The sequence below is a fragment of the Callithrix jacchus genome, chromosome 1, assembly GCF_049354715.1.
Source record: "Callithrix jacchus isolate 240 chromosome 1, calJac240_pri, whole genome shotgun sequence".
Classification (NCBI taxonomy): domain Eukaryota; kingdom Metazoa; phylum Chordata; class Mammalia; order Primates; family Cebidae; genus Callithrix; species Callithrix jacchus.
Window position 1 is genome coordinate 101339231 of NC_133502.1, and position 22799 is coordinate 101362029.

General features: G+C 44.8%; 2 protein-coding genes across 20 annotated transcripts in view; one reads left to right on the forward strand and one right to left on the reverse strand.

Moving 5' to 3' along the window:
* LOC103792545 (uncharacterized) overlaps positions 1-275 on the reverse strand; it is a 35551-nt gene extending 35276 nt beyond the window's left edge. The window contains exons 1-2 of the mRNA XM_078345749.1: positions 254-275; positions 62-203 (exon numbers count right to left, since the gene is read on the reverse strand). Of these exons, the coding sequence (XP_078201875.1) occupies positions 62-203; positions 254-275 (164 nt within the window). The remainder of the gene's footprint in view (positions 1-61; positions 204-253) is intronic.
* A 191-nt stretch (positions 276-466) lies between these two features.
* TLE1 (TLE family member 1, transcriptional corepressor) overlaps positions 467-22799 on the forward strand; it is a 98611-nt gene continuing 76278 nt past the window's right edge. For 12 of the 19 annotated variants that reach the window (XM_008994808.4, XM_008994809.5, XM_078349144.1 and 9 more), the window contains exons 1-4: positions 467-1802; positions 2590-2690; positions 4122-4185; positions 4292-4336. In XM_008994808.4, the coding sequence (XP_008993056.1) occupies positions 1779-1802; positions 2590-2690; positions 4122-4185; positions 4292-4336 (234 nt within the window). In that variant the 5' untranslated portion in view covers positions 467-1778. Of the gene's footprint in view, positions 1803-2589; positions 2691-2897; positions 3366-4121; positions 4186-4291; positions 4337-22799 lie in introns of those variants that run through there. The other 7 variants (XM_078349170.1, XM_078349187.1, XM_078349171.1 and 4 more) reach the window with 1 other exon arrangement.

The following is a 22799-nucleotide window of genomic DNA, read 5'->3' on the forward strand; positions in this document are numbered from 1 at the left end:
CTAGCCAGCCCCACGTTACTTTGATTGACAGCCCAGCCCCGCCGCTCTCCTTCCCACCGACCTTCCCATCTTCAGTGCCAATCTACGCGAACTGCCGCTTCCCATTGGCTGGTTTTGGCGTCCCGCGGCTCCTCCAGGAACAGTTCCTCGCCAAGCCCGGGAGGACGCGGCTGGCGGAGGAGGGGCCGGGGTGGGAGGGGAGACTGACGAGACGGCGGAGATAGAAGCGAGAGAACGGGGGAGGGAGAACTACCAGTCCGGCGCTGCGCTGCCATAGGCTCCGGGGAGGCGCGCGTCAGCGCCCCACGTTGGGTGCAGAGCACACGATTGGCTGATACGGGCCTCCTGCCCCTTCCCAATCTCCCGGGCCCACGTCCCCCGCCGGCTCCGCGCTCGCGCCCCCGCCCGCGTGGGGCTGGGCGGGGCCGGCGCTGGTTAGCTCCGGAGTGTGAAACCGCGTGTTAATGTAACCGGCGCGAGAGGCGCGGGCGGCGGCGTCGGCTGTGCGATCGGCGGCTGCAAGAGCAGCAGCAGCAGCGGCGGGTACTCAGTGCCCTGCGTCCGGGAGGCAGCCGACTGCGCCACCCCCACCCTCGCACGGCCGGGCGGGACCCGCGCCACCAACCCGGACCTCCGTCGTTCTGCAGTGACCAAAACCCCCGCCGGCCCCGCCGCGGTGACTATTCCGGACTCGCCCGCGGAGTTTGCCCGCGGGGGAGGGAGGCCGAGCGGCGGAGTGCACAACTGCAGTTTTCACCACCATCTCGAGGATGTGGTCTTTTGGGTGGTGAGAGAACTTTGCCGCGGGCTGCAGCGCCCTTTGAGGAGAGGCACACCAAGGGAAGGAAGAAAAGAAAGAAGACCGAAGAAGAAGGGACTCGGAATAAAGGTCCGGAGCGGCCGTGCCGGCCGTGCGGGGCGAGTGCGCGCAAGGCGCGGCGCCCTGATGCGCCTCGGGCTGGAGGAGCAGCTGGCAGCTGCGGGACTGCTTTCTGTGGAGTAGCCCCGTCGGGCCAGGAGGGTTTGTGCAACCGCGGAGAACACCGAGTGCTGGTCGCACGGGGCGTGCCGAGCCGCCTCCCGGCGCGCCCTCCGCACTTTCCCCGCCTCGTCATCCTTCGTTCCCCGGCCGGGATCCTCCGCCGCGTCCTCAACCTCTCTCTCCGCCGTGTCCCGGGAGCCCGCGAGCGCCCGGCCGAAGGCGCAGTCGGGTCTTGGGGGAGTCGCCCAGAAAGCGTCGGGTTTGTGTGGGGTTAGCCGGGGCCGCCGCGCCACCTGCACCTCGCCCGCCGCCACCGCCGCGGGGAAAACCCGGAAAGGAGGCGGATCAGGAGAAGAGCAAAGAAAAGCAGCCCGCCTGGATTTGTTTGCCCAGGACTGACGCCGCGCACGCGGATCGCCAAGGGGAGTGCGGTCGGAGCCACCGCGCCCCCGCCTCACCGCCCCGGCGGCTGAGGCTGGGGGGTTGGAGCGCAGCTCCAGCGCACAGTCTCCGGGCGCCTGGCGTCGTCGCGCAGGTTCTTGGAGCAGCTGGGCCTGGGGCGGCCGGTGATGTGGCCCTGAGGGCGGGAGCCCGCACCGACGGGAGCGGGAGCAGCTGCGGGCGCTGAGTGGCCGGTGCGCCCGGCCGAGCGCGCCTGCGTGCGTGGCCAGCGCGCCCCCCGCGCTCCCCGCTTCTGCCCGGCTTCCCGGCTTGATTTTCCTCGGCGGGATTAAAGTTGGAAATTGACCGGAGAATTGAGTTGCCCGGGAACAGAGCCCCGGCCGCCGCCAGAGCGATGTTCCCGCAGAGCCGGCACCCGGTGAGGCGCGGCTGGGTGGGGGGGTGCGGCGGGCAGGAGCGTTGGGGAGACACTTCTCCGGGGCGGTAGGGAGACGGGTGGCTTCTGCGGCCTGGAGGACCCTCTGGCCCTCAGCGGTGTAAGACTAGGAAGGTTCGGGACACCCTCCTCCTGGGTTGGGGAGTGGGCAGAAACTCTGGATTTTCTCCCTCCCTTTGGGTTCTTTCCTACTTGGCGTCTATACTGGGCGGACAGGGTTGCTGGAGAAGGCTAGGGTTTCTCTCGAGCAGCCGTATCCCTCCCCACCTTTCCCGAGGGCGGCCAGGCGCCCCCTCCCATTGTTTCTCCTCTCGGCTATTTACACGTCAATGCGGCCCCCGTTCCGGTGCGTCTGGAGGTGGCCCCGGTGACTCTGGGAATGGGGAGCGTAAAGGAGTTGTTTTTCTCCTCCAGTCCCCGGGGTCATTATCGCCCCCGTGGGGGAAGGGGCGGCGACACCGACAATCTGGCCTGGTCTTCCCCGGCCGCCGGGAAGCCCCCTTCCCTCTTGGCCTCGTGACCCGGGAGCACTTAGAGCGATCCGCCGGGGACGCTGGGAAGGGCTTTCGAGCATTTTTAGAAGCGGGGGCCGGGGAGGGTCCACTTTCCCCTTTCCCAAAGTGAAGCACAAACTCGAGTTTGGGACCTCGTTTTCAGCCACTTACAACTTTATTTTTTATGTCCGACCCGTTCCTTTCTTTTCTAACTTACTGCTTTATTCATCCGCCCTCATTCCCGTCCCTCGGTCCCCCTCGCTGGTCGCCCCCAGACGCCGCACCAGGCTGCAGGCCAGCCCTTCAAGTTCACTATCCCGGAGTCCCTGGACCGGATTAAAGAGGAATTCCAGTTCCTGCAGGCACAGTATCACAGGTGCGTGTCCGGCAACGCCAGGCGAGTGGTCTCGGGCGGCCCCGTGCCCCTCGTCGCCCAGCTGGGTAAGCGGCGGCGCCTGTACTTAGTTCTCGCGTCCAGGTGGTGGCGTTTGGAGTCGCTGTTAAGACCTGTCATTCAAGTTACCCCTTTTCGTGGCTCTTCCCGGGCCGCCTCTTCTCTTGTCTCCTCCTCCTCCCATTGTTTCCCTTTTGCTGGTTTGCTGCTGATCCAAGGAGTCCTTTTTGGTTTCTCTAGAAGTTGCATGAGAATCGTCAATATTTGCACTTCATTTATTTATTTTTCAACAGACTGAGCTGAAACATTGGCTCAATCGATGTCTCAGTCCTGGAGTGTGGGTTCAGGGAAGCAATGCCATGTTGAAATCGCTGTTTGCCATACTAGAAAATTGAGTTTTCTGAGGCAAAGTCCATTAAGGAAGGCTAGATGCTTTTAGCATTGCCCATCATTGGTGATGGTGAGGGAGGTGGGTATATAGTATGCAGAAGAAAGCTCATCTACTTCGGCGTCATTTCGGGTTGGTTTGGGTAGGATGAGAGTCATATTTATATCCATCTCAGCCTTAGTTTCTTCGTGTAATGAGACTTGCCTCAGAGGACTTACAAATGAAAGCTATTTGTAAAATACCCTGCCAACAGTGAACTTCTCAGAAAGGTTAGTTTCTTTCCCTTGCTGCAAAGACGTTTTCGCTGATTCTAACTCAAAAATAACTGTATTGACATTTTTTGCTTTTGTCGTGCTTGAGAAAAAGCACACACATGAGGCCAAGTGGCTTGGGCGTGAATTTTCTTACTTTGTCAGGGGCTTTCTGATTATTGACCTTTTGTCTACTTGTAGATAATATGACTGCAGCTTGAGGCATACTTGCACACACCGTGTTTACCGAGCAGGGGGAACTTCAACCCACTTTATTGCAGTAGCTATTTGACATATTTTGGCAGGGATTTACAAACCAAAGGTTTTAAAAGGGACCAGCAACTGTAGGGGTAACTTAACAGGATTTTCAAACCTAGAGACCGTTTGAGTTGGCTAAGATGGCACGGCCTATGCCTAAGAGTGAATATTGTGTGAGGGCCAGATTTTGGTGGAGTCCAGAGAAACAAACTGATGCAGGAAGGTAGGAAACACAACCATAAGGAGGAGTCAGTTAGAGGTTTTGCCGGATATTTTCATTCTTTTCATCCATTCAGATAGGCACCAAGAAGAATGGTAGCTGAATGGACATCTTGTACTGTTCACATTATTTCTTTTCCCTATTAAATACAAGGACAAAGCTTTTGAGTGTTTACCTAGATAGTTTATGGCTTTTCCAAATTGGTCTGTGTTTTTACTTGAAGTGCAAATATGTGAGGCAGATGTTAAAACAAGTGACATAATGTTTACATTAAGTTGCCTGTTTTGTTTTCATAGCCTTAAATTGGAATGTGAGAAACTGGCAAGTGAAAAGACAGAAATGCAGAGGCACTATGTGATGGTAGGTATCAACGATTGGACTTTTTCCCTTTTCATATGATACTAGCAAACGTGTTAGCAGTATAAAACATGTGAGTTAATGAAATGCTGCTTTTTTCTCTTTACAGTATTATGAAATGTCATATGGATTAAACATTGAAATGCATAAACAGGTAAGCTTTAGTTGAACTTTAAGCTGAAATGAGAAATCAGTTCATATGATTTTACAATACTGGCTTTGTTCTCAGTAGTGGGCTCTAGGGGTGGGGGTTTGTATGCTATTTTTCTGCTTTGGTTTCCTGTCCTGCGGATTGATGGTAGGATTCTGCAGCAAGGATTGCTTCTTGACAATTACAGTGTTTAAATGACTAGGAGAGAGAGAGGTGTTTTGAAAATATAAACTAGCCTGCTTATTGGCAGATAGGAATTGAGACTTGAGTTTACTTTTCCACCTGTATAGATTTATCCTCTTGAAAGGGCTGGGTGTCTTCTGCCGAAGTTCAGATTAGCTGATGTTTTTATGTGGTTTTGCAAGGACTGTGGACCTGTGGCGGGAGGGGGGGAGTGGGGGGAAGAAGGTATTCAGGAGTTTCTTTAATTATAGTAAACAAGGTATATGACTGTCTGTGGAGTATTCTTTATGCTTTGGGGCTGCTTGAAGCAACAGTCAGGATTAGTGGCTTATTAGCGAGCAAATTTTTGAAAAGTTTCTCAGTTAATGCAGGTTTGGATGTGAAAAAAGCATCTTTCTGTGGCCAGAGCATATGTTGGGAGTTGCTTCAGTCCTAGTGGTTTTAAAAGCATGAAAAGATTAGTGACTGGAAAGCTCTAGCTATGACTATGAGTTTGCAAGTTCCCATAAAATTCACACTTATGGCTACTATAATGGTGTATAAAAAGAGTATTGAGCTGGAACAAGGCACTAAGGACCTCATAAGAGAAGAAAAGCTAAATGATTGCTCAGCCCAAAGGACCCTCAATTGAGTAGTCATTGTCTGCCAAAGAAAGCATTAATGGCAGGGTGTAAGTATTCTGGAGATATGCTGACATTCACTTTTTCATCAAGATGCTTGTACAATAAGTCTTTTAGAAATCGATTGCCTCTTAAAAAATTATCATCAGATGAAGTTGCACAGTTGGACACATTTCAAAGTGCAACAATACATTCTTACTTGATGTATATGTGCTATTTCATCTCAAACCCTTGTTTCATTAAATTAAAGAGCATGGCTGACCGGCTGGGGCACAGTGGAGAAATTGATTAGTTCAGCCTTCAGATCTTCCTTATATTCAAAGACTTTCATTAAGCAAGTGTGTTTCAGAGTTGAATTCTGCTTTTGTAACTGTGCGCTCTTTGATTTTTAATTCATCATAGATTTCATAATGTTAAGTTATCATGTACATTAGATCTGTTCTCAGATATGTGTTTGGAAAGAGATTGTGATGTTCAGGGCCTTTTATTAATAATGTAATCGGGCCTTTAAAAATGCTGATTTTTCTGTGATTTACCAAGTTGGTAGCCTACTTTATGTTGGGTTTATGCCTTCGTTTTTGTGTGTTTCTCAATGGCTAGTGCCTTATTCAGGCACTTGTAACTTGTTGATAGTAAATGGGGTAGAAGATCTATGGCTAGCATCTATCCTCATTTAAGTGAATTATGCAAATAAACTTGGCCTAGGCGGTTTAGTCTTTTTTTTTTTAAACTTAACTCTGAAGGGCACTTTTTTTCGGATTGCAGATATAATGGAAGAGTAAGAGGAGACTGAGCTTTTTCTTAAACCCATAAACTCAAAGGATTTAATAACCTCATCAACTCTTTTACAAGGGAACACCACCTCGGTGTAATGCTCTATGCTGGTGCTGGGTATATAAGCTAAAAGAGGTGTGTAATTCTTCTGGGTTCCTGTAGGTTATGTGGCGGGATGACCTCTTCTTTATCATGTAGGGAGAAGGGGTGAAGTGGGTCAGAAACCCCATGGTGTGAAAATAGTTTTCTAATGAGTTTCTGTACTACGTGAAGCATTTGTGAGTATACACTGTCCGTCTGTAAGCTTGTATGTATTAATAATATGCTGTGTATAATTGGCTTAGCAATTTGAAAAACATGAAAAGCTGAGAGACACCATGTTCTTCAGAGTAGGGTACTGAGCCCCTGAAATTTAGTTGATACTGGAAATGCTGACAGACCCTTAAGTAGAGTGGTGTGCAAAGTAGTGCTGTAATTCAGTTTAAAGTGGCCTTACATTTGAAAAACATCCTTCTGAATGTCACACATTAATAATAAGTTCTGAGGAGGCATTTGGTGCAGCTAGTAATCATAATTCTTATTAAAACTGGTGACGTCTGGCCCCCAGGGTGTAGCCAGGCTCAAATTGATGCTTTTTGCCGCCTGATCACCAGCATGGCCTAAGTGCTCATTATATTGTAGAGAGGGCCTTTGGAGCTCTCATTAGATTTGACAGGAATTCTCTCTGGGGGGAAACTGGGCATTAGCGAGACTCCTGACAGGCTGAAATTATTCCTGCTTTATGGCTTATAACCAAATGCTAGCAAGGCATCATCAGGGGACACAAAAAATTGTCATTTCTGACAACATCTTTGTTACTGGAAAAAAAAAAAAAATGCAGTGATGGGGAAACTTTCTGTACAGAGAGCTTTAATGCTGTTAAGATTTGCCTCTAGTGTGACGGCTGCTCTCCCTTCCCACCTTTCAACGGGTTTGTCGAAGGAGTGAGTTCTAGAGATTTCAGTGTCACATCTCAGCACTGACTTTCCTGTCTGGAAGTTTTAAAGTGAAAGTGCATCCAAATCAAGAATGGTATAATTGTGGTTTCCTTCCCTGGTGTGGTGCCCACAGTCCGTGTTTACGTTGTGTCAACACTTCCTGATAAGCCTTCCCCTTACTTTCTCTGCTCTCATTTGTGGTGGGTTATGGAAGAGGCAATGAAACAGGAATGGTAATAGATACTTAAATCTTTTATGGTAACACTAAGAATGTTTTTTTCCTTAGAGCCTTTTATAGATCCCTGCCTGCCCATCTTTATCTGTGAGGATGGTAAATTCTAGATATCTCTACATGGTAGAGGAAGACAATGTCTCATGAAAAATTGAGGCAATTCTGATATCATCGGAATGTTAGGGTGCATTAAAAAACAGCAAGTTGATGTGAGCCTGGTGGTTTCCATAGCTGTGCGTAGTGTGTGTGGTGGTGTGATTTTTAATTGTTTTTATCTGTCAGATGGCTTGATACCTTACTTGATATTTTTGGGAACAAGATATACTGTAAATGCACACATAAGTGTTATTTAGCCCACTCGTGTATCTTTTCAGCACGCCCATGAAGTCATGCTATAAATTGTCATTGGTGGCTTTAATTTGCACAGTAATTAACAATTTTCAATGTGATTTGTCTTCTCTGACCTCCATAGGCATCCTGTGGAGTAGGTTGGGTAGGTGCTCTGCTCTACCCAAAAGCTGTGGGCATGTCTTCAGAGTTTAGGATTTGCTTAGGACCAAGCGTTTATTGAAGCTTGAGTTGGGTTGCCTTGTCCAGGGTTGTTTGTGCTTTTTCCTTTTTTTTTTTTTGAGACAGAGTCTCGCTCTGTCCTCCAAGCTGGAGTGCAGTGGCGTGATCTCTGCTCTCTGCAAACTCTGCTTTCTGGGTTCATGCGATTCTCCTCCCGAGTAGCTGAGATTACAGGTGCCCGCCACCACACCCGGCTAACTTTTTAATTTTTTTTTGTATTTTTAGTAGAGACAGGATTTCACCATGTTGGCCAGGCTGTTTTTGAACTCCTGACTTAGAGTGATCCGCCCACCTTGGCCTCCCAAATTGCTAGGCTTACAAGTGTGAACCACCACACATGGCTGGGCCGTGCTTCTTCCTGTCCGTCCATGCTGCCATCGGGAAGATGAGGTGGACCACCTAGTGCATGCCTCTTCAGTTGTCACTCTTTGTGCTGATGAACTTCATGATTTATAAGATATGTTAGGGCTGGGTCTATGTTCTAAAAGTTAGGAAGGCCGGGCGTGGTGGCTCAAGCCTGTAATCCCAGCACTTTGGGAGGCCGAGGCGGGTGGATCACGAGGTCAAGAGATCAAGACCATCCTGGTCAACATGGTGAAACCCCATCCCTACTAAAAATACAAAAAATTAGCTGGGCATGGTGGCATGTGGCTGTAATTCCAGCTACTCAGGAGGCTGAGGCAGGAGAATTGCCTGAACTCAGGAGGCGGAGGTTGTGGTGAGCCGAGATCGCGCCATTGCACTCCAGCCTGGGTAACAAGAGCGAAACTCCGTCTCAAAAAAAAAAAAAGGTAGGAAAATCAGCAGTGCGGCTGACTGGTCTTTCGTGGGAAAGGAGGGTCACAGGCCATGGGTAAGGAAAAAGTTGTATCCTGTTGAGCAGGACTGTCCCCAGGTTAAAATATGTTTAAGAAGAAACAAGTCGGGAACCCTGGTGGAGACCGAGTGATGGGGAGGGAGTTTGATCAGTCACTTTGTGCCTGTGTCCTGCTGAAGAGTGGGCAGAGTGAGTGCACTGGGCTCTCCAGGACAGTGAAGAATTTAAAAATAAATGAAAGGACTAGCTCTGGAAGGAACGATGCTATATTCTGCAGTCCTGGTTTTGGGAAGGGGAAAGAGCTCCTTGTGATAGTTCAGCAAGCAATGTCTCAGGCCACGTAAATTTTGGAGTGAAACTGCTTTTATAGTTTTGTTGTGTGCTGTAAAATTTCTCTTAGAAAATGCATTGTTCTTTAGTGAGCCTTTTTAAAGAAGTATTTAGATGGGACTGTTAGGTAGTCACCTGTGGGATATTTCCTTAGATGGGATTCTTTTACTCTTTGCAAATTTTATCTTACTGTTTTTTTTTTTTTAAACCATGTGTGTTTTTGTCTACAGTTTCTCACTTTGAGATTTATTTCCCCCCCAAGTAAAAATCTCACACAGGGAAATAACTAGCTGGAGTACAGGCACTTAGAGTTAAGCTCCAGCAGGTGTTAATAACCTTGTCATACAAAGGGAGTAGCTGTCATCAAGACTGGAGTGGTCCCCAACTTCTTTAGCCAGGCCCGTTCGTAAGTTAAAAGAGATAAAGCCCTCTGTGCATTTAGAGCCCAGTACTGAGGTGCAAGATTAGCCTTTGTTTCTTATCAGCAAGCAGGACTGATCTCTCACTCCTCAACAGTCATCTTCCTGACCCTTCAGCAGTAGGCCAGTGGCTGGTTTTTGTCCTGGACTTGCAGTGGAGGAAGACAAGGGAAGCTTTGGTTGTGGATTCTAAGGGGGCACCATCAGAAATTATTGTTGTCACTGTCAATATTTCAAAAATTCAAACTGACTACCCCAATATCTTCAAGGAACAAAATATCCAAATTTTTTATAAGGGCAGGATCCAACAGGGTGGGTTGGCAGTGGGGCGAGGAAAGGAGGCAGATCAGGCCATTGCAGGGTCACAGCACCTTCCTTGCCTTCCGCTCTTCTGACTTTGGTTCCATGTCCTGTGGGAAGTGGCTGTGAACTGTAGGCTCTGGCTTGGCTCCGTTGAGTTCATTGAGGTCATTTAAATGGGGATTTCAATTAGGGACTGAGCAAGTCAGGAACACCGTTCCCTGGCTTCAGTTCCACTCTCTGTATAATGAGGGCTAGACTAGACAGAAGTCTGTTCCGTCACATGGTGGGAGCCATCCCAGCATACGCCGGCAGAACCCAGCACCTCCTGCATGCAAATTGAGGGGCGTCCTTCACCAGAGGGCTTAAGATGTTCTCCCAAATAGTGTTTATTAAGAAACACAGAAAGAAAATCTGTTCCTTTAGTAAATATTTAAATAAATCATCTTGAGTGGTAGTTAAACTAAAAATATATTCAATTACTGGCTCATGGAACCATTTTAAGTTTCCATAGATCTGAGTCTTTGCTGTCTTATTATTAAACCTTTTGTGGTCTCCAGAAATGGAGGAAACAGAAATTTATTGGCTTCCTCAAAGCTTTGATTGATTGTTTCCTGTCCTCTGTCCTCCTCGTTGCTTATTGTGTCAGATTTTTAAAAATGGAAATTCTCACAACTAGTACCTTTACTGCAGGGTATTTAGTATAGTGGTTTTAAAGCAAATTTTATACAGCTGTTTTTGTTGGTGGGCTTATTTGACAAGATTAGGCATTTATACCTTCAAAATATTCCTCACCAAAGGATTGTTCTGTGAATACAGTGCGATGTTTTAAGTGGAGCTACTGTGGGCAGGAGGAAGAGGGGTTTTCTGATTTTTTTTTCACCTGAGGTGTGGTTTGATCTGAAAAATGAAATAAATCTATCTACATTGAAATTTTAACATAAATTAAGGTATTCATTGCCATTCACTTGATTTAACAAATGTTTGCAAAGGTATGATTTCAGACTTGCTGTTGTATTTCTGTCTGAGCAGGGTGTCCACAGGGGAAAAAAAGAAAATTGAAGAAAAATTTTTTTAATTACTGTTTGTAGACTACCCCGTCACCATAATATTTTTAATGAAAATCCAAGAAGTGTTGATATATGATTTTATCAAATAACCTGTGATTTAGCAGAGTTACATGTTTCATTATTTGACATTAAAATTTTTCTTTTCCTTTTTTTTTTTTTTTTTTTTTTAAATGGAGACAGTCTCACTCTATTGCCCAGACTGGAGTGCAGTGGCGTGATCTTGGCTTACTGCAGTCTCCGCCTCCCCAAGTAGCTGGGATTACAGGTACATGTCACCATGCCCAGCTAATTTTTGTATTTTTAGTAGAGAAGGGGTTTTCCTATGTTCGCCTGGCTGGCCTTGAACTCCTGATTTCAAAAGAGCCACCTGCCTCAGCCTCCAAAAGTGCTGGAATTACAGGCGTAAGCCACCGCTCCCAGACCCTAAATTTTTAATAATTACTAAGTTTCAGGTCAGGCGTGGTGGCTCATGGCTATAATCCCATCTCAAGAGGATCACTTGAGCCCAGGAGTTAAGAGACTAGTCTGGACAATATAGCCAGACCCTATCTCTACAAAAACAAGATTAAACAAAAATTAATTGGGCCTGGTGGCACAGACCTGTGGTACTAGCTAGTACTAGTGCTGAATAAGGCAGGAGGAGTAGGATATGGTGAGCTGTGATCATGCCTCAGCACTCTAGACTGGATGACACAAGCAAGACCCTGTCTCAGAACACACAAACAATAAATTTTATTCTGTTCTTACTACCTGCTTTGAAGCAATATAAAAATCATAATGCTGAGCACAATTGTTTGTCCCTCCCTTAAGCTCTCATAGTAGGTATAAAAAGCAACTATTTTTTTAGTTTTTCTTCTGGTAGTAGTTCCTACTTAGTCATTCTTTGACCACAAAATATGTTAGCAGAAAAAGGGTAGGATACAAATCACTTTTGGTATAAGGAAAAAATAAATTCTGAAAATTCTGACAGTTGAATTAATTTTTTCATCCTTCAACTAGAGAATAAAAAAAACTAAGTGTGCTAGATGTACATCACTGGAAGGGGTAGAGTTGTGTATATAGCTTGCTGATCATCCCTGAAATCTGTTCCCAGTGTACTAATGTGTATTGGTTATCCATTAGATGAAGTAGAATCAGTCTTTGAGAATGTAGGTGTGTTTGAACTTACACTTCCAAATCATGCAGTTTGTCAAACTGCTGAAATACATGTATCATGAGACTGGGTTTGGTATTAGCACCATGACTGATCTAACTGGGTTACTAGTCTATAATACAAGTCTGGGTATATGTACAACCTCTTGGTAAAAGGCTTGAGTGCAGTTTGCCTGAGTTATAAAATTACTTATAATTTTGTAAGTTTTTTCTTTTCTTTTCTTTTCTTTTTTCGGTTGTGGGGAGACAAGATTCTCGTTTGTTTCCCAGGCTGGAGTTCAGTAGTGTGATCTCAGCTCACTGCAGCCGCTGCCTCCCAGGTTCAAGCACTTCTGCGTGTCAGCCTCCTGTGTAGCTGTGACTACATGTGCATGCCACCACACCCAGCTAATTGTTATATTTTGGTAGAGATGGGGTTTTTACATGTTGGCCAGGCTGGTATCAAACTCCTGGCCCCAAGTGATCCATCCACTTTGGCCTCCCAAAGTGTTGGGATTACAGGCGTGAGCCACCGCGCCTGGCCAAATTTGTAAGTTATATACATACATTGTTGTATTACAGTATTGTATACATTTAAAATAAATGAACATTTTAAACAGAGGAGTTAGCATGAAGTGTTACTGTGCTCAGCACACACTCCATTGGCTTGCCCAATGTCCCCACTGCTCAGACTGCTGGCCCTCAGGTCAAACCTGGCCGCATCATTGGAACTCCAGCCCTGGAAAGGGAGGGAGCATCTTTAAGATAGCAGATGCAAATTGTCTTCAGGGGCTTGGGATTACATCCTTGTCCTATCCTGAATATGTGTTCTTTTAAATTTTGACTTCCCGCTCTAATGACCTCTTTGTCCCTCACAGCCTGCTGTGTCTGCCCCTGAGTACTTTCCCTTCCCATCTTGGCCACTGCCTCTTTCTCTTCCTGCATTTCCTTTTATCCTGCCAAATAGGTCTCTTCTTGCCCAGAATATGTTTGAGTTTTCCTGTTTTCTTTATAAAAAGATCAGGCCTCTGTATAAACCTTCGCATGGCCTTTCTCAGTCTCCTTCAAGTCCCAGTTCAAACAATACCACCTTTTCAAGCCAGTCGGGGCTGCCCAGTGGCAGGTTGTCACTGTACTTGTTTTGCTCAGTGTCCTGTAAAAATGGTTTTTCACGTGCTTCTTTCCTTACTCCGACTAGGTTGCAGTCTGCTTGAAGCTGAGTTAGAGACTTCCATCTACCCTTCCCAATGAGTTATCCAGAGTGTAAGGGTTATTGCCGAGTTTAAAATGAGGAAACTGAGTCCAGTATAAGAACAATTAAATTCCAATTTATTCAGCTCCTGGGCGAGGTTCTATGGTCTGGGAAAGGGGGGGCCAGAGAAGTCGCCCTGATTTCCTGAAGCTTAGGGTTTTTATAGCTATAGTGAGCCAGGAGAAGCAGGGTACTCTGATTGGTTATGGGGGAGCAGGACATAGATGGGGCAAGCTGCTATTGGTAGGTAGATTGTTGGGTGGGATTTCCCTAATGCAAGATCCGGCTAGGGTTACATTAACTGGATCCTTCCAGGAGAGCATGTGCTCCTGAGGTAGGTTCTGGGCGTAGAGATGTGAGGTAGGTTCCGGGCGCAGAGATGTGACGTAGGACTCGGGTGCAGAGATGGGTGGGTGTGTCCGAGCTCCTGGCGAGGCAACCGTCCTTACACAGAGTAGGTATTGACTATATTGTATTTTGTGTACTCCTTATGTGTAGTGGTAATTGTACCAATTTTGGACCCTGAACATTTGAAAATCATGTGAAAGCTACTTTGCAAGAAAAGTTTGTACACTTTTTTACACACAAATACCCAGGATAGCTTTGCTCAACAATTTTGGCTGTTTGTGTGCATCTCAAGATCCTTCAGCAAGTCCATGGAATTCAGATTAAAAACTCAGATCAAGAAAACTAGTGTGGGTCGGCCGGGCTTATGCTGTCATCCCAGCAGTTTAGGAGGCGGAGGTGGGTGGATCACAAAGTCACGAGATTGAGATGATCCTGGCCAACATGGTGAAACCCTGTCTCTCCTAAAAATACAAAAATTGGCTGGGCGTGGTGACACGTGCCTGTAATCCCAGCTACTTGGGAGGCTGACGCATGCAGGCGAATCGTGTCAACCAGCAAGTCTGAGGTTGTGGTGAAGCAAGATTGCCCCACTGCACTCCAGTCTAACAACCTAGCAAGACTCCGTCTCAAAAAACAAAACAAAACAAATTAGTGTGGGTTCTTATGCTGTAATTAAAAATGAAATCTGTTCAGTTCTAATAACCTTATTTAACCACTTTTGCTCAGTTTTTCTTTAGGAAAAGTTATCTGCAGTCAGTAACCACTGAGACTTCTTAGTGAGGAGTTTTATTGTAGTAATATTTTTGGGTTTGGACTAAGAAAGAGAAATAAGACTAGCATTTTGCTGGGACCTGGGTTTAGTGTGAATCCAGCATGTGCAGGCATTTCTATCCCTGGAAATGCAGCTGCCAATAGAGCATAGATAAATTGCATTACAAGCTTCTCTCAAGGCATTAAACTTGACTTGTCACCAGATTTCCTAGTAATAATGAGTATAACCATTGGTGATGATGATGATTATTTTTTTGAGACGGAGTTTCGCTCTTGTTACCCAGGCTGGAGTGCAATGGCATGATCTCGGCTCACCGCAACCTCCGCCTCCAGGGTTCAGGCAATTCGCCTGCCTCAGCCTCCTGAGTAGCTGGGATTACAGACACTCGCCACCATGCCAGCTAATTTTTTGTATTTTTTAGTGGAGACGGGTTTTCACAGTGTTGACCAGGATCTCTTGACCTGGTCTCGATCTCTTGACCTTGTGATCCACCCGCCTTGGCCTCCCAAAGTGCTGGGATTACAGGCATGAGCCTCCGCACCCGGCCATAAGCATTGATTATTTACTTAAAGTCTTTACATAGTGTCTTCCATTCTCCCAAACATTTTATTATGAAACATTTAAAATTTATAGAATAAAAGAGAAAAATACAGCATACGCATATCATACCTACTTGTATTATACCTGGAGTCTGTAAATTAACATTTTGGAACATCTGCCTGTCAGGTATCTTCTATATCTGCCTTCCCCCAGAATCAAGAAATAAATTAATAATATGGGGAATTTGAATTTGGAAGAGGTTGATAGAGGATTAGGCCTTTCTTTAGTTATAGACCTTGGTTTAGACCAATAGCACGAAGCAGGGATTTCCATGTACTTTTTAAAAAATTTATTTTTTGATTTCTTTTCAGTAAAGACGAGGTCTCACTATGTTGTCCATGTTGGTCTTGAATTCCTGGGCTCAAACGATCCTCCCACCTCAACCTCCCAAAGGGCTGGGATTGCAGGTGTGAGTCACCACACCTGGCATCCATGTACATTTTAAGAATCCTCTCTTCACCCGTTTTTATAATGTTTTCCTCCTACACTTGCCCTTTGTACTTTTGGCGTGGTTAAATTAGGTCATCCACCAATACATGGTTTTTAGGCACTTTCTTTTCTCAACTGTTGCTTGAGATTTGTATTTAACACAGAAAAGCTGAACTCCCCTTACCAAGTAAGTTCTCCTCTCTACCTTCCTTTTGACCTCTTAATGAAACTTGATTCACACTTTACCTTTAAGATGTAACCAGTATATTTGCTGGGGGAAATAGTTTTAGGGTCAATAGGTAGGAAAGTAGAAATAATTTTGCAGACGGACTCTGATGTTGAACTTTGTGTGTATGGAATTGTCCTGATGGAGATTTTCATTTGACCTCAGGGGCCTTGGGTGGCAAGGGGGTGTAAAGGACCAGAAACAAAAACCTCATTGAGGACCCCAGTGTGAGGAGCCCAGCCCTCCAAGGCTGTGACCTTCGGGTTGCTCCTCAGGAGCACAGCCTTTATTCCTTCTCAGTGCCCTCTTGATACCTTGAGCAAACAGCCCGTCAGAGCTGCTTACAAGTACGGTGGCCAGCCAGTGTATTGACACGCACAGACACAATAGAAAACTGCATTAGGAGGCAAGCCATTGGGATTTGCAGTAAATATATTACAGAACACAAGTGACTTGCCGATACTGCTTGTTTAGCAGTTTGCAAGGGCAATGGCAATATGGATTTTTGAATTAGAAGGGAAGGGCTGTTCTTTCTCTGTGGGAACATCTAGTTGATGGCTGGGGAGAAAATTGATTTAGAGAACAAAATGCAGCCGCCGTTATTTGTACCATTTGAAAGGCCTCTATGGATTAGTGAGTGAAAATACAAAGGTTGCTTTCGGTTTAGGAAAAAGGGCCTTAGCATTGATCTGCATCATGGTCTGGTATGGAGAGAATAAAGGATGGATCATTGGATGGAGAAAGGATATCAGTCCCCATGCAGCCTGCAGCTACAGGTGCACACTCCCTTGTTACATAGTTGTCTTTCTTAGCTCTTTGGCTTAGAGAAGTCAGCTTTTGGGTTTGTTATTACACAGTAAGCTTTTCCAGGACATTAAAATTGTCATAGCCCCCATTCATGGAGCTCCTATGTGCCCTAGGAATTGTTCCACTAGTAGCCTCCTGTCAACCTTCTCAGCCTTCCTTTGTGTGAATACTAATTATTCCACCTTGAAAGGGAAAATAGGCAAGTAGGATTAGGGGATGACAATAGCACCTACCCCATAGGGTAGTTACCATATGCAGAAGCAGTTGTGTAGTTTCCTGGCCTGGGGGCACGATGAGGGAAAGCCGTTATCTAAATAGCAATCGCTTTAAAACTCTACCGCTGCTGTTGGACAGTTAGGTCTTGCTTCATTCATACTTCCTTTTTAATTTTTTTTGCAAACCCAGCTTTCTTCCTGCATCTGAACTGATTCACTTTTCATTGCCCATTACAGTGTTTTATCTTTTGTTTCTTTGTAATATCATAAGTGTTTCTCTTTAGGCTCAAAAGGAAAATTAAAACAAAAAAAGGTAAGGGTAGTTTTTCTTGTCTAAGTAAAATGTCTTTCTTTGGCCAAAACAGCAAAATGTGCCCATGGAAGGCAATAGCTTTAAGTGATTAACATAACAAGAACAACAGAGGATTTGGTTCATTCTATCAAAGTAAGTTTTGGCAGAATAAAGAGTGGGAGGTATTTTTCAGAGTTTTTCTTTCTAATGTAACATGGAAAATCCAGCTCTTAATTCAAAGAGAGAATTTGTCATTTTGAAAACAAGCAGGGTATGGAATTAGAAGGTCAAGTTGTTGCTTGGTTCCAGAAAAGAAAAATTTCATTTTGATGAGGGCTACATACACCCGTGGGGAATGTGTGTGCGTGTAGTTTTCTTTTTGCATTTTGTAAAGTACTGTGCAAAAGTTTTAAGTAGAGTAGTCGTGATGCTGTCTTTCTCCATCTACTCCATGGGCTTGAGATTTTTGTTGACAGTCAGTGTTCACAGCTGCTGCTTAAGTGCTAATATTTGGGGAAGCAAAAAAAAAATCTTAACAAGGGAGAAAAGCAGAGCCATTGGGATTGGTCAGCCTGGAAGTTCAGGCTGTTTACTCTTATTCCCAAACACAATGTAGTAGAAACTTCTTGTGTGTCTTTGTAAGTATTTGAGATAAAGCAGGACATAGTTCAGACAAATTGTGCCAGTACCTGCTCTCAAACAAGCTCCAAAGTTGGCTGCCATGTGATCTGGGTGTGCTGAGAAGCTCTGCGTTCATGGTTCTTTCTTCTTAGCTTGAGAAGTGGCCCTGACATCCTGAGGATCTGTAGGGGAAGCACTAGGTTCTTGACAACCCCCTAGCCTGCCAGTTGGCCTGGGTCCCAGAACCTTTTCCATTTGTAAGTGGGCTGGCTCTTTCACAGTGCCTGGGCCATGAGCTCCCTCAGAGCCAACGTCTGCACAGCTACTGAGGAGATTGGAATTGGACCATTGAAATGTATCCAACTTCTGTACTTTTTAGTTGACCAAAGGCCAAAATCATACCACTAACTTAGAAGGGGAAGTGCTGACATTTGAATCTTATGAGAAATCTGTATTTTATAATTGACTACCCTAGATGCTATGACATTTATGAATTAAATGGAGTATAAGGAGGTTTCAAATACTGACTGTGGATTTTTCTGAGTATATAGATTTTTTTTCATTTTTCTTAAATAGAGACAAGGTTTTGCCATGTTGTCTAGGCTGGTCTCGAACTCCAGGGCTCAGCCTTCCAAAGTGCTGGGATTACAGGCGTTGACCACCATGCCCAGCCTAATACATAGGTTTTGAACTGGTTGTTAAATCTTTATTCATCCTTACTTCTTTTTTGTTTTGAGGCAGAGACTCTTGCTAGGCTGGAGTACAGTGGCATGATTGCAGCTCACTGCAATTGTTGCCTTCCAGGTTCAAGCTATTCTCCTGCCTCAGCCTCCTGAGTAGCTAGGATTACAGGTGCTCAGCACCATACCTAGATAATTTTTGTATTTTTAGTGGTGATGGGGTTTTGCCATGTTGGACAGGCTGGTCTCGAACTCCTGACCTCAGGTGATCCATCTGCCTTGGCCTCCCAAAGTGCTGGGATTACAGGCGTGAGCCACTGCGCCTGGCCCATCCTGATTTCTTAACTAATTTATTAAGTATGGCTTACCTATTAAAAGGGCACCAGAAAGATCAATGTCAGTGCATCACTGTAGTCTTACACAGCCACTGTTTGGGTTATTATTTTATCTCAAAATCAAAAAAAAGCTGCAATTTTTTTACGTTATTTTTTTTTCTGATTAGCTTCTGGAACTCTCAAAGTGCTGAAATTACTCAAAGTTAATAAGGAATGAGTAACAATTCTTGCTTCTTAAATTAAAGCAATATAAAATGGAAGGGGTGGTGGGGTGTGGTGGTTCATGCCTGTAATCCCAGCACTTTGGGAGGCTGAGGTGGGCAGATCATAGCTTGGCCAAGATGGTGAAACCCCCGTCTCTACTACAAATACAAAAATTAGGCAGGTGTGGTGGTGTGTACCTGTAGTCTCATCTACTTGGGAGGTTGAGGCAGAAGAATCTCTTGAACCCAGGAAGCAGAGGTTGCAGTGAACCGAGATTGCACTACTGAGCTCCAGACTGGGCAACAGAGCGAGACTCCATCTCAAAAAAAAAAAAAAAAAAGAAAGATGGGGGAAGGGGCTTTTTAGTAGACTTTGCATTGTGAGAATATTGGTATTGACACCATTTATAATTTGGAGTGTAGTTTGAAGACCAGATTCTACTGTTTGTCGCATACTGGTTAATATGGCTGTAAAGAGGAGATGAATGTGGCTACTTTTCCAAGTCTATTACTCAGGAGGACTGTAAATTTGATTGGCTGTTACAATTCTAGCAGAATCATTCGATTTGAGAGCAATAGAAAGATAAGATATCCAATTACCCAAATGATTTGCAGGGTTGGCCAGCGTTGTCATGGAGACATGAGTTGGAACAAATTAAATTTTAAGCAATAAAATAATCTTAAAGCCCGTCTGGGAACAAGAAAATTTGGCAGTGGCACTTACCTGAATTGAATCTTAGCTTGACACGATGTTGTTTGACATTGATATACTGTGGGGGCCTAAACTTATACGTGGCACAACGTTATCTTTAAAAAGTAGCTCGGTCAAACCAGCAAAGGGGAGTATTGGTATAAAGTTGCGGCCGGGGGGGGGATGTTAACATTTTTTTATTCCATGGCTTAAATGATGATTAGACTCTGGGTTCCTAAGAATATTTTGTATCTAAGGATTGAAATGCCTTAATAATGATTAAGCAGCTTTAATTGGACACTTGGGGGAAGAAAAAGATTTATTTAGCAGCAACATGCAGTTTTTGGAACTGCCGTTCCTTTGTGTGTGCATGTCTTTTGGTGGGGGGTGGAGGTGTAAGCATGCATATATTTGCATGTACAAGTAAGGAGATTTTGGCACATGCCCCTACACTGCAGATGATTCTCTGTATTAGTTAAAATTTCTACTTTGCAGTACCACTTGCAGACTGGAAAATTGCGTTCCAGACTTCAGCTGATGATCTAAAACCTGAATAAGCATTAGTCTGTGGCTTAGAAGGTTATTTCCCCTCATTAATATATTGTTTAACTGGTTCCTGGCTTGTGCCACGGATTTGAAAACAGCCGAGTGGCCCAGAAGGAGGGAGGGTTTTTATCCACATGTCTATTAGACAGATGGAGATAAAAATTGGTCTGAGGTCAAGCCATTTGCAGCGTTCTCACAGCCTTCGATTTTCCTCTCATCCTCACCACAGATCATCTCAAATGATTCAGTAATGACCAAAAGTGCAACATTGACCTTTATTCCCTGGTGGATTACTGTGTTTCACAGTCCAAATGGCAGGAAGTCTATTCTGTTCTTCCAGAAGGAGTGCAGCATTATTGAGCTGGCCCAGCCCTGTGGGAACCACACAATTGCAGACCAGTGTAACAGAATACGTCGGTTAAATTTGGTTTCTGGTGCTCTGGGAAATGAGAATTGACATGTCCTGGAACCCACATAATTAATGGAAGAATATCTGGGATGTTTTCTAAAAACACACGAGCACATAAATTGATTTGTCCACTTGTAAAATAACTTGTGAATTACAGGAGTGGTAACTTCTGGTGGCCCCTGGTTTATAAATTGTTGTTGCTTCCATTATCTTCAAATTCTTCTCTCTTCCTTATTTGATGCTTCCCTAGTATATCTTAGACAATACTGTAAGGCTTTATAATTTTAAAATTATAAATTGACATGACTGAGCATAAGGGGATGCAGGCCTTTTTCTTTGGCATACTTCTAATTATGTATATTTTTGGTCAGTCCCTGTAACCCTGAATAGATTCTGTCTCATATGACACTTTTTTTCCCCATCCTGAAAGTAGGTTGATTGTTATCTTGGAGGAACGGTGATTATTTTTCTCTTACTTAACATTCCTCTGTGGATTGTATAATGATGCAGTGATGGGTTTTTGTGTGTGTGTGTAAAGAAGTAATTTGTGTTTAAAATGTTATTCCTGTTTGCCTCCACATGCATGCCTGAGTCAATATTCTGTGAATCCATATACCATGGCACCTGTCATGTAGGATCCTTTTGCTTACTCTTTTCTAAATACTTAAAATAATCTTTTCCAAAGGTTATGCTTTGAAAATTTTAGCCAACATCTCAGATTTCATTTCAGTCATGACTAAAATGCTTTCGAGAAAATAAAACTTCTTGACCATTAACTGCTTACAAGTTCCTTTTCTGCGTCAGAGGCTCCAAATTTTAATCCCCACTCTTGCCCACCACAACTTCCAAACTTCCTTTACATACCCTTCAATTTTTTTCTTTTTTTTGAGATGCATTCCCGTTCTGTCGCCCAGGCTGCTAGAGTGCAGTGGCACGATATTGGCTTATTGCGACCTCCATCTCCTGGGTTCAGGCAATTCTTGTGCCTCAGCCTCCTGATGTAACTGGGATTATAGGCATGTACCACCACGCCTGGCTAATTTTTGTAATTTTAGTAGAGATGGGGTTTCGCCATGTTGGCTAGGCTTCAAGCAATCTCCACCCGCCTCAGCTTCCCAAAATGCTGGGATTACAGGTGTGAGCCACCGTGCTCGGTCTGCATATCCTTCTTTTGGCAACTCAGAGTAAATTGTGGAGCATTGCAGGTTTATTGGCATGTGATGTTGATTAAAAACATAATTCCAGGTTCCATCCAGGAAGGCCAGCAACTTAGGGACCACCTCTCACCAACAGCTCAGCTTGAGGGGGAGCAGGAGTACTGCTTAGGGGCTGGGACTTCCCAACTGAAGTTTCAGCACTGAGTTTGAGGGTCAAGAATGCCTTTGATACATATATCAAACATGGAGCCATTATGTGGCATTGGGGGCCTAGATCTCCTTGTGGAGGGCTGCTTTCCCTAAGAAGTTGTTCCAGAAGGAGAGTGCCTGCCATTACTCGTGTGTGAGTCATTCAGCTGTAGTGTGGCCCATGGAAACCTTGTGCATTAAGTTCCTTTTCTACCATCTGGATTGGCTGAAGGTTTCAATGTGTTAGGGAAATATTCAGAGGATACTTGATTTTTGCTTTTTTTTTTTTTGAGACAGTGTCTGTTGTCACCCAGGCTGGAGGGATCTCTTGCTCACTGCAACCTCAACCTCCCAGCTTCAAAGGATTCTTGTACCTCAGCCTTCTGAGTAGCTGGGATTACAGGTGCGCACCACCATGCCCCGCTAATTTTTGTATTTTTAGTAGAATTGGGGTTTCACCCTGTTGATCAGGCTGGTCTCTAACTCCTGATCTTGTGATCTGCCCACCTCGGCCTGCCAAAGTGCTGGGATTACAGGTGCGAGCCACGCCCAGCTACACAGGCATATTTTAGTTTCACAGTTGTAATTTTAACCTTCATCCAGTGTTGATGATGTAGTAGTCTGCTTTTCCTCCTACTAATCCTGCTATTGTGTGGCATTTTCTAATTTATTAGGAGCTCTCTAATGACTAAAATCTGTGAAGAGGGTTAAAGATGTAGGCTTGCTTGGGGTGTGGCCCAGGGAGAGGCTTGCTTTCTTTCCACAGGAGAATGGGTGATGACTTCATGGTGATGATCTGTGATACACTCTGCAGAGTTTGTCTTGAAAACCTTTCTCCACCCCAGAGTGCATTTTCATTTAAGGCCACCAAAAGCTGTCCTTTTTCCATCCTGGGACAAGTCAATACAATTTCCTGTGAACAGGCCCTTTCTCAACTCCATAACAAGGGTTTCTGAATAATGGAAACATGCTATTTAGGAACTAAAACAGCTGTGATGCTTTTGTCAAAGATTCATCTTTACTAAAATGACAAATTAAAGCCCAAATGCTCTGCTTGGCAACAGTTAGGTCAAAACATTTAAGTCATTAATTAGAAGGAACTGAAGGGGGAAAAATTTACACAAACAGCATTGCAGACTCAACTTCATCTTGGAAAATGTGACTGAATTCTTAAAAAAAAAAAATGAGGGCAGCCCTCAAGTGGGGCCTGGCAAGCTTGTCATTTGCAAATAAATCAAAAGACCATCATTGCAGGAAGGAGAACCAATGAA